At 41.2% G+C, this 11,863-nt stretch overlaps 1 protein-coding gene across 1 annotated transcript; it reads right to left on the reverse strand.

Moving 5' to 3' along the window:
- Window positions 1-481: 481 nt before the first annotated feature.
- LOC111952116 (caldesmon) lies at window positions 482-6,226 on the reverse strand. Its single transcript, XM_023970612.2, has 4 exons — window positions 5,854-6,226; window positions 5,595-5,688; window positions 5,190-5,277; window positions 482-4,942 (listed from the first exon to the last, which is right to left on the reverse strand). Exons 1-4 carry the CDS (start codon window positions 5,903-5,905, stop codon window positions 4,010-4,012), a joined length of 1,167 nt encoding a protein of 388 aa, XP_023826380.1. The 5' UTR covers window positions 5,906-6,226; the 3' UTR covers window positions 482-4,009.
- Between the last annotated feature and the right edge of the window lie 5,637 nt (window positions 6,227-11,863).

Here is an 11,863-nt window from a genome sequence, read left to right on the forward strand (position 1 = left end):
GCTAATAACAATCGATTGGTTCATCTTGCTACAACTGTTTTAACCAACCACGTTTTTATTAACATATTCTTTATTGGTCCCTGAGGTCATTTTAAAAGCCTCATGACTTATTACCGTAAAAACCCTGAAAGCCAAAAGCCGAAAATGCGTTGGTTCTCCTTTTTGCAATAAARCTTTATTTCTCTCTCCCCGTTTGCTCCCCAATTCATACACCTTGGTTGGAACGTGAAGTATTGGCAGTGATCCCTTCCCGTTGCAAGATTCGAGCACCCTTTAAAAGTAAATAATGAAATTACCAGAACATTTTGACAAGGTGTCAGTGGGTGGTATTATTCCAAGGTGATATAGAGGAACATTACATTGTACCACGTATGTAAATATAGGCTGTTGCCTAGTGCTTACTGTAAATGACTATATTTACTAGCTTGGTACAGGGTAATTACATGGGTAGTAATAGCAGTATATGACAATTAGAAGAACGTCTAAAAAAGGTGTAGGCTTTATTATCAGTATAGCATTACACGGGCACTCTGGCAGGTCGAACAGAACATACAAATAATTGCCAAATGCACTTTAACAAATGCACCTAGGGATCAGAGACTAATTTCTGCTAGTGTAAACATATTTAAATAGTATTGTATAGAGGTGCCTATCAAGTGGTGTGGATGACATGTGTGTGTGTATACATACACACACACTGCATTCGGAAAGTATTCATACCCCTTGACTATCCACATTTTGTTACGTTACAGCCTTATTCTAAAATGTATTAAATTGTTTTTCTCCCTCATCAATCTACACACAAACAATACCATGGACAAAGCAAAAACAGGTTTATAGAATTTTTTGCAAATGTATTTAAAAAATAAATATGAAATATCACATTTACATAAGACCCTTTCCTCAGTACTTTGTTGAAGCACCTTTAGCAGCGATTACAGCCTTGCGTCTTCTTGGGTATGACCCTTCAAGCTTGGCACAGCTGTATTTGGGGAGTTTCCCCCATTCTTCTCTGCAGATCCTCTCAAGCTCTCCAGAAATGTTCGATCAGGTTCAAGTCCGGGCTCTGGCTGGGCCACTCAAGGACATTAAGATAATTGTCCTGTAGCCAATCCCGCATTGTCTTGGCTTTGTGCTTAGGGTCATTGTCCTGTGAAGGTGAACCTTTTCCCCAGTCTGAGCGCTCTGGAGCAGGTTTTCATCAAGAATCTTTCTGTACTTTGCTCTGTTCATCTTTTCCTCAATCCTGACTAGTCTCCCAGTCCCTGCCGCTGAAAAACATCCCCACAGCATGATGCTGCCACCACCATGCTTCACCGTAGGGATTGTGCCAGGTTTCCTCCAGATGTAAAACTTGACATTCAGGCCAAAGAGTTCAATCTTGGTTTCATCAGACCAGAGAATCATGTTTCTCATGGTCTGAGAGTCCTTTAGGTGCCTTTTGGCAAACTCCAAGCAGGCTGTCATGTGCCTTTTACTGAGGAGTGGCTTCCGTCTGGCCACTCTACCATAAAGGCCTGATTGGTGGAGTGCTGCAGAGATGGTTGTCCTCCCATCTCCAGAGAGGACCTCTGTCGGAGTGACCATCGTGTTCTTGGTCACCTCCCTGACCAAGGCCCTTCTCCCCCGATATCAGTTTGGTGGTTCCAAACTTCTTCCATTTAAGAATGATGGAGCCCACTGTGTTCTTGGGGACCTTCAATGCTGCAGACATTTGTTGGCACACTTCCCCAGATCTGTGCCTCGACACAATCCTGCCTCGGAGCTCTACGGACAATTATTTTTACCTCATGGCTTGGCTTTTGCTCTGACGTGCATTGTCAACTGTTGGACCTTATATAGACAGGTCTGTGCCTTTTCAATTGATTGGACATGATTTGTATTTACCACAGGTGGACTCCAAGTTGTAGAAACATCTCAAGGATGATCAATGTAAACAGGATGCACCTGAGCTCAATTGCGAGTCTCATAGCAAAGGGTCTGAATACTTATGTAAATAAGGTATCTGTTTTGTATGTTTAATAAATTAGCAAACATTATTAAAAACCTGTTTTTGCTTTGTCATTCGGGGGTATTGTGTGTAGATTGATGAGGATTTTTTTATTTAATCCATTTTATAATAAGGCTGTAAGGTAACAAAATGTGGAAAAAGCGAATGTGTCTGAATACTTCCCGAATGCACTGTATATACAGTACCAGTCAAAAGTTTGGACTCCAACTCCAGTTTTTTTTTTTCTTCCACTATTTCCTACATTGTAGAATAATAGTGAAGACATCAAAACTATGAAATCATGTTACCAAAAAAAGTGTTACACAAATCAAAATATATTTCATATTTGAGATTCTTCAAAGTAGCCACCCATTGACTTGATGACAGCTTTACACACTCTTGGCATTCTCTCAACCAGCTTCATGAGGTAGTCACCTAGAATGCATTTCAATTAAAACAGGAGTGCCATGTTAAAAGTTAATTTGTGAAATTTTTCCTTCTTAATGCATTTGAGCCAATCGGGTGTGTTGTGACAAGGTAGGGGTGGTATACATAAGATAGCCCTAGTTGGTAAAAGACCAAGTCCATATTATGGCAAGAACAGCTGAAATAAGCAAAGAGAAACCACAGTCCATCATTACTTTACAACATGGTCAGTCAATGTGGAAAACTTCAAGAACTTTGAATGTTTCTTCAAGTGCAGTCGCAAAAACCATCAAGCGCTATGATGAAACTAGCTCTCATGAGGACTGCCACAGGAAAGAAAGACCCAGAGTTACCTCTGCTGCAGAGGATACGTTCGCGTTACCAGCCTCAGAAATCAGCAGTTGACTGCACCGCAGATTGCAGCCCAAAGAAATGCTTCACAGAGTTCAAGTAAAAGACATCTCAACATCAACTGTTCATAGGAGACTACGTGAATCAGGCCTTCTTGGTCAAATTGCTGAAAAAAAGCCACCCCTAAAAGGACACCAATAAGAAGAAGAGACTTGCTTGGGCCAAGAAACACGAGCAATGGACATTAGACGGGTGGAAATTTGTCCTCTGGTCTGAGGAGTCCAAATTTGAGATTTTCGGTTCCAACCACTGTGTCTTTGTGAGACGCAGAGTAGGTGAATGGATGATCGCTGCCTGTGTGGTTCCCACTGTGAAGCATAAAGGTGGTGTGATGGTGCTTTGCTGGTGACACTGTCTGTGATTTATTTAGAATTCAAGGCACACCTAACCAGCATGGCTACCACAGCATTCTGCAGCAATACGCCATCCCATCTAGTTTGCGCTTAGTGGGACTATAATTTGTTTTTCAACAGGACAATGAACCATAACACACCTCCAGGCTGAGTAAGGGCTATTTGACCAAGAAGAAGAGTGCTGTATCAGATAATCTGGACTCCACAATCACCCGACCTCAATCCAGTTGAGGTGGTTTGGGATGAGTTGGACCACAGAGTGAAGAAAAAGCAGCCAGCAAGTGCTCAGCATGTGGGAACTCCTTCAAGACTATTGGAAAAGCATTCCAGGTGAAGCTGGTTGAGAGAATGCCAAGTGTGCAAAGCTGTCATCAAGGCAAAGGCTGGCTACTTTGAAGAATCAAAAATATATTTTGATTTGTTTAGCACTTTTTTGGTTACTACATGATTCTGTGTTATTTCAGTGTTGATGTCTTCACTATATTCTACAATGTAGAAAATAAAAAAATAAGAAAAACCCTTGAATGAGTAGGTGTGTCCAAACTTGACTGGTATTTATACATACGCACTGCAAGCAAAAAAATTAAATGAGCGCAACATAAACATTGTAGCAGCTTCTCTTTCAGGGTGCAACCTCACACAGACGCACTCAATGCTCATTACAGCCAGCACCAATTGAATGACTTTGCACTCCCTGTGTGTGCAGGTTAACCTAAAATGATCACAAAATGATAGGGGACTGGTGACATAGAAACCTGTTTATGACTTGTGTGCACTCTCACCTACAGTACATCCTTCACCTATTCAACTTTTACTTATGGTTCATCTTTCACAGCTTATCAACAAGTCTCTCAAATATGGAAAGCAGTTTCTCTCTTTTTTCTACAGTGGATGAGTCCAGTTCCACATCAGTGGAGCCGTTGTTCCTGGAAATCTTGCTTTTCATTAGGGCTTCCTTTTCTTTCTGCAGCTCTGCCCTCTCTCTCTCGATTGACGCCCTATCCCTGTCCAGTATGGCTCGCTCCCGTTCCATTGCTGCTCGCTCTCTGTCCATCGCTGCTCTGTCCTTGTCTAGTGAAGCTCTGCCTCGTTCAACAGCCACCCTCTCTCTGTTCACCACATCCCTCTCTCTGTCCAGTATCAACCTCTCCCTGTCAAAGTCTGCCTGCTCCCTCTCTAACACTTCTCGCTCCTTCTCCAAATCTGCTATCTGCCTCTCTAGTTCAGCAGTCTCCCTCTCAATGTTCCTGCCAGGGTTTCTCACCAACATGGCTCTTCCGTCTTCAGCTATGGTCTCTACATCCTCAGCCATGGTCCTCCCGTACACACCCACTGGCATCTTGTCAGGCGCGGCCCTCTCATTCTGAGCTGCACCCCTGCCCTCCTCTCGCAGGGCCCTCTCGCACTCCACTGCTGCCCTCCGGATCTCCTCTGTAGCTGCATCTGTGTATGCCACCTGTCCATCTGCTACCGTGCTCGCAGCACCAACACTCTCCCCCAGCTGTGCCTTGGCCCAGAACTCAAAAATGTTTGTTCCCTCACCTCCCTCCGGCCTCATACATAGTCTCTTGTTGGCTATGGGAGAGGTAGTGGGAGAGGACGCAAATGAAACGTCCCCAACTTCCCCAAAATCAAACAGTGAAGGGTTTAGGATACGGGCAGACCCAGCTAGGCGGCCCTCGATGGCATCGTCCATGAGGTGAAACCAACGCCAGGACATTGGATTGACTTTCTCCATGCCAAGAGGAGGGTACTTAAAATCCTACACAGAAAAAGGGACAAGGGGTACAATCAGATTAATGCTTTATATTGGTATTGGGTTTGCTGGAGTTYGTTCCAGGCAGGCCTTATGACACACTTGATTCAACACATCATTGAGCCCTTGATTAGTTGAACCGGGTTAGTACTTAACTGGAACAAAAGCCTGGAATCTGTGTTTAAGAGACTGAATTCAAACAAAAGAGAATACATGTTGCACTAGGACCAAGGATTGGATTCATAATCATTACCTTATATTTCTTTTTAAGGTTTTCCCACTTCTTTTTCAATTGCCCGGTTGTAAGCTTTCCTTCGAGACCCAACTCTACTAACATTGCTCTGCAGAATCAAAGTGAGACAAGTCAGATACTACAGATAGGGTTTCATCTTCATAACCAGCTCTTAATACAATGACCTTCGGAGGGCTTTTTCAAATAACATTGTTAGTAAAAGCACATCAGTGAGTCAGTGAATCAACATTGATGAATCAATTAAAATGGATCAAATGTTTTCCATAGACATCAATTACAGTCAACAAATGGCATGTGACGGTTCATTTTGAGGTACAGATAAAAGTCAAAACAAATTGTGCTGGATTATCAAACCAACAAACAGAACATTCACTAGTAGTGCATCATTGTATCACTCTCACTCACCTCCAGGCAGGCATGGCAGAGTTTCTCTTCCCAGTGAAGATGGCGTCATTCGTTGCACGCAATTTTATCAATCTGGATATGTCATTTTCCGACACTTATTGGGGGAAAACACAACAATGTTAATCCATCAGCACACGCATAACTTTGACAGACCCCAACTCAGCGACGTCGCAAAATAATATGGTTAACATTATGGCATTAACAATATTAATATTATATTTGAAAACGACATTCAATTTTAACAATACCAAACACTTACTTTTATAGTTATATTCTGCACCAAAAGGTCTTTTATCCATCGCATCCATCATGAACAAATACAAGGGTACTAAATTGAAGGGTACTCGAAACAAAGCCCGTATCTTGTAGTGCACTAGCTAGCAAGAGCAAATATGGCGGCGTCCCTCGATCCCTCGTCCTCCTTCGTGAAGAGCTCTATTTATATAATCCACATTTAAATGAAACAATATACGGCGTTTCTTACTATGAATGATTTACTGGTTTGTGATTACAGACCGATGTGTAATCAAATAAAAAGTCTGGATAAATTCGACTCAGAAACTAGCCTATTTGATAAGTGTGGAGGAGGGTTTTTCACAACGTTAGTAGAGAAGAAGGCTGCGCCGAGAAATAGACAAATTCAATTGGTTGTGCGCGATACTTCCTTTTAGAATGCTCAGTAGTGTACGTCCCAAAGGGTAGGCCACAAACAATTACTAAACCTACAGTACCACACAATCTTTGGTTATGCCATTCAACATATTCTATTGCCAACTACCCTGAACTGTCATTTTACGATTAAAGTGTGAAACCCACAGAAAAAAGTTAAATCCCTCAATTGTGCCCTATGAACAACCCAATAATAACATTTTTGTATTTTACATTATATAATGCACACTGTAAAGTAAGCAATGTGCAATACAATTACAAAATGCAGTGTTAGATGTATACTATATCAAACAGAGCGTTCCAGTGTCTGATTGAGGATACACTGGCTGAACGCTTTGGAGATAAATGTGTGAATTTATTAAGTCAGTAAACTGTTTGCTTACTGCATTAGATTCCAAGTGTCATCTCTCATTCTCACTTATAAGAGAAGTCGACTTATGGTCTTCACCAAAGACAGTAAACCTGTAAGTGGCCTGGCTCACAGGACTGGAGCAATCTCCTGTTTTTGAAGCGTGTGGCAGAAACAGGACATTTTGTAGTGTTATGTATATTATATTATATGTATTATGTATTTTATTTGTTGTTTTGTTTCCTGTTTGGACCCCAGGAAGAGTAGCCGCTGCCAGGTGATCCTAATAAAAAAATTGGCCTCATGATAGGCCTCAGGATCTTGTCATAKTTTTTTTGTGCATTCAAATTGCCATCGATAAAATTTAATTGTGTTCTTTGTCCGTAGCTTATGCCTGCCCATACCATAACCCCACCGCCACCATGGGGCACWCTGTTCACAACATTGACATCAGCAAACCGCTCGCCCACACAACGCCATACACGTGGTCTGCGGTTGTGAGGCCGGTTGGACGTACTACCAAATACTCTAAAACGATGTTGGAGGCGCTTATGGTAGAGAAATTAACATACATTTTCTGGCAACAGCTCTGGTGGACATTAATGCAGTCAGTATGCCAATTGCATGCTCCCTCAAAACTTGAGACATCTGTGGCATTGTGTTGTGTGACAAAACTGCACGTATTAGGGTGGCCTTTTACTGTCCCCAGCACAATGTGCGCCTGTGTAATGATCATGCTGTTTAATCAGATTCTTGATACACCTGTCAGGTGGATGGATTATTTTGGCAAAGGAGAAATGCTCACTAACATGGATGTAAACAAATTTGTGCACAAAATAAGCTTTTTGTGCATATGTAACATTTCTGGGATCTTTTATTTCAGCTCATGAAACATGGGACTAACACTTTACATGTTGTGTTTATATTTTTGTTCAGTGTATAATAAAAACTACTGTTATCCACAAAAAAACACTAGTAAATACTACAGTAATGTCTGCAAAAACACACTTTTTTAACTATAGTAAATGGACCCCTATTGTTCTCAGGCCACTTCTGCAAGTTATCACACTAAGTTATCACCCTGTTCCTGGAGTGCCACATGTACTGAAGGATTTTTGTTCCAACTAGGTATCACACGCGACCAACTGAGCAWATTGATCAGTTTAGTGATTTCCGAAATTCCAACACCTGGTCTTCCAGGTYGGTTAAATCAGAAATATGAAGTGCCTGCGGCACTCCAAGACTAGGGATGCCTACCCCTGCACAGGTATCTGCAAAAATGACTAAATACATTGATCTTTATGTTGTTGTCATGTTGTGTTGCTACCATGCTGTGTTGTCATGTGTTGCTGCCATGCTATGTTGTTGACTTAGGTCTCTCTTTATGTAGTGTTGTGTTGTCTCTCTTGTCGTGGTGTGTGTTTTGTCCTATATTTTTATTTAATGTATTTTTATTTTTAATCCCAGCCCCTGTCCCCGCAGGAGGCCTTTTGCCTTTTGGTAGGCCGTCATTGTAAATAAGAATGTTCTTAACTGACTTGCCTAGTAAAATAAAGGTTAAATAAATACGTAAAATAAATAAACGACCAAAATGTAAATGTATATTAACATACCAAAATTAATTGCAAAGCATACTGGGTATTAGTATTGACCATAAATAAACGACCAAAATGTAAATGTATATTAACATACCAAAATTAATTGCAAAGCATAATGGGTATTAGTATTGACCTTGTTTCGGGGTGGAGCTCATTAGAATAATACTCAGCATGCTTTGCAATTGTTTATTTTGACATTATATTTAGTTAATTTAGCAGACACTCTTATCACACCATAGGGCCATCAGACTTCTGATACCAATGCAGGGTGAAAGGGGGCCACAAAGTTGTGAACTGTTACATTTTTTTTATAGAAAAGTATTTTGTATTTTGAAAATACTAATTATAGCTCTCAAAAGTATCTTGTTACAAAATACATTGGAGTGTAGTTCAGTCCAGTGTAATACAAATTACTCAGAAGTAATTTAAATACATATTTCAAATACATGTAACAAAAATGATGAGGCCGTCTGCACTCATTTGTCATTACTACTAAATAGTGTCTGTTCCAGGTGTGTAGGAGTCAAAATAAGAATACTGGAAGAGATTCTGACAGTGTGCAGAGACCCGCAAACTGTAAAAAAAATAAAAAGGAATACATCCAAAATGGAGGCTTGAAGGCAAAATAAAGAAGTTTATTAAAACATCATGGTGCATGCCCCCAGAAAATCATAGTGCAAGAAAATGCATTAATGAAAGGTGAAAACAAAAGTTTCAGCCATAGGCCATTATCAGTGTGAACGTAAGGATGTCACATGATCAAGCAAGAAAACACATTATACTATGAATCACACTAGTAGAATAGAATGCATGATCTACAAATATATACAAAAGTGAAAGTGGACAGAGAAATATCCTCAATTATTGCTTTAACATGTRCCATGTGAAAATGTACTCAGAATAAATAACACAGGGTGGTAAGAGTAGGGAGTTAGAGATACCACTAGATGGAGGTAGCAAACACCAACAAGAGGAAATATACCACTTAGAGAAAACACTTCAATAACAATTCTTCATTCATGCCTGATGGGTGGAGAGTTTGTAAATAGAACATGCACCTGCATTCTGTCTGGAGAAGACTGACTTCAAGATGACCACCCCTACGTGAATGTTTTATCTGCTGTATAGCACAGAAGGACATGGGGGTGACCGGCTTTTGAGAAATGACATCCAACAGGGGATTTAGGGTCATTTCTCCTTACAGCACTCTTGTGTTCTATAATATGTGTTGTTATCTGTCTACTGGTTTTGCCCACGTATTGCTTATTGCATGGACAGGAGATAAGGTATATGACGCTAGAAGAGCTGCATGCGAGGAGCTGTTGGGTTGTGTATTGTTTTCCATTGGCAGAGCTGCTGAACACACTCATTTCACCTGAGACCAAAACGTTTGTGTTTTGTTTTCACCTTTCATTTATGCACTATGATTTTTTTGGGCACCATGATGTTATAATAAACATCTTTATTTTGCATTCAAGCCTCAGTTTTGGACAGTGTGTGCAGATCTCCCTCTCTTTCAAATACTGCCCATCTCTACCCCTGCAATAAGGTGTGACCCACCTTAGCGAACGTTGGTTTGATCTGATTGGATATATTGTTTGGTTTTTGGTCTGTGGTTGGTCAAATCTGGTTTGAAAAGGTATATGTTGGTATAAAAGAAGGACAGATTTAATGTTCAACCCTCTTCTTACTTCCTGTCCATAGAGAAAGGTTGTTTGACACACTATATAGAATATTGAGCCTGATTATGGGTCAGGGTTCTCTGTCTTCATGCCAATACATTGAAAATATACAGGTCAAACATTACCATCTAAACACACCAATCTAAAGGACTGCTGATACTGAACTAAACAAAGGTCATGTAACAAAGACTGAACAGAGTAAAACTAACTATTTACGCATACCAGTACACAATGTATGACACTTCTAGTTCTTGAAAGTAACAGTATTGAAGGGAGGGCACTTTGCTAAGGGAGAGGGGTCCCAATGTTCCAAAGAAAGGTCAAGAGTTGGAGCAGGACTAAGCTGGAGAATCAGCGTGTTTGAAGGGATCATTTTGAGCAAGGCAAGGCACAGAATCACTAGTCCGGATCACATAATGAGGAGTTATTTGGAATGCAAAGTGATTTGTAGAATAGTTATTCTGAGCAGATCAACCACAGACAGTACATGGAACCTGACAGGAAGAACTGCTCCAAATACAGCATTCATGTTTTTACTCCTAAAGGCACTCCTCTTGCCTTAGCCATTCTGGGGCACCAGCATCGAGGGGAAGACTGTGCAGCCATAGAAAGAGTGAAACTCCTCCTGATCCTCTTCATCTGGGTGGGAGTCACCCAACTCAACCCCATCATCAGTACTGTCAGAGTCCCAGGAATCCTGCAGCACCCGACGCAGCATCGCTGATGGTAGCGTGGCATCAGTTGGCAAAAAATTCTCACATACAGAGATGTATTCCATGATGCGAGTCATCCAGGTCTCATTCTGTTGTATTTGCAGCATCCTGTAGAACCCGRTGAGATTTTCTCCCCGCATTATCATCTTGTTGCAAGACAAGCTGTTGTACGCAAAAAAGAAGACACACACACATCAAAGGTTAGACAGGATCAGTAGCAATAAATGTAGAAGAGGAAATTCTGATTAAGCTGAACCGCAGTGCACTGAGTTATGGCCCGTGATGTGAATGGGCAAAAGTGGTGAGGGAGGAGCTCCCTTCTCAAATCAAACAGTAATATGCACCGTTCGGTTATGTTGTCAACAAGGCTTCATGATATGACATTGAGAAACAGACCAACTTTTTTCCATAAAATATACACTAAATGGTACAAAACAATAGGAAGACTTTTGTAATATTGAGTGGCACCCCCTTTTGCCCTCAGTCTTAATTTGTCGGGGCGTGGACTCTACAAGGCGTCGAAAGCGTTCATGTTGACTCCAATGCTTCTCACAGTTGTATCAAGCTTGCTGGATGTCCTTTGGATGGTGGACCATTCTTGATACACAAGCATTGCAGTTCTTGACACAAACCGGTTCGCCTGACACTTACTACCATACCTCGTTCAAAGGCACTTACATTTTTTGTCTTACCCATTCACCCTCAGAATGGCACACAATCCATGTCTCAATTTTCTCAAGGCTTAAAAATCCTTTAACCTGTCTCCTCCCCTTCATCTAAACCGATTGAAGTGGATTTAACAAGTGACATCAATAAGAGATCATTGCTTTCACCTGGATTCACCTGGTCAGTCTATGTGATGAAAACTGCAGGTGTTGCTAATGTGTTTTACACTCAGTGTATGTTCGAAGTTTCAAACTAGTTTTCATTGAGGAGGCAGATAAAGCATTTATATCAAAAGCAATCACTTTTGCATGTGAAAACATAGAATCCTACTCATTACTCCACGTTCTTAACTTACGTCACTTTTGTTTTGAGACGACTTCGCCGTCGGCTCATGGCCAGGAGGCAGCCCGGTCCCAAAAAGAATGCAATCAACGCTAACCCGGTTCACTCGGGGAACGCCCAGGGCATTCATGGAATCCCCTCATTAGCTCATCAGGTGTGCAGACAGACCAACTTTAGGTGACATTTTCCTAGAGATGAGCTGTTGTAGGCCCTGCCCCCACCCGTGTCCTTTCAAATCAAATGTTGTCAC

This window comes from Salvelinus sp. IW2-2015, linkage group LG26 (assembly GCF_002910315.2).
Source record: "Salvelinus sp. IW2-2015 linkage group LG26, ASM291031v2, whole genome shotgun sequence".
Taxonomy (NCBI): domain Eukaryota; kingdom Metazoa; phylum Chordata; class Actinopteri; order Salmoniformes; family Salmonidae; genus Salvelinus; species Salvelinus sp. IW2-2015.

Coding starts and splice junctions, on each gene's coding strand:
- LOC111952116 (XM_023970612.2), bottom strand. CDS start 5,905: ATGATGGATGCGATGGATAAAAGACCTTTTGGTGCAGAATATAACTAT. Junction 5,689..5,853: donor TGCAGAATATAACTATAAAA/GTAAGTGTTTGG, acceptor TCCCCCAATAAG/TGTCGGAAAATGACATATCC. Junction 5,278..5,594: donor TCTGCCATGCCTGCCTGGAG/GTGAGTGAGAGT, acceptor TTGATTCTGCAG/AGCAATGTTAGTAGAGTTGG.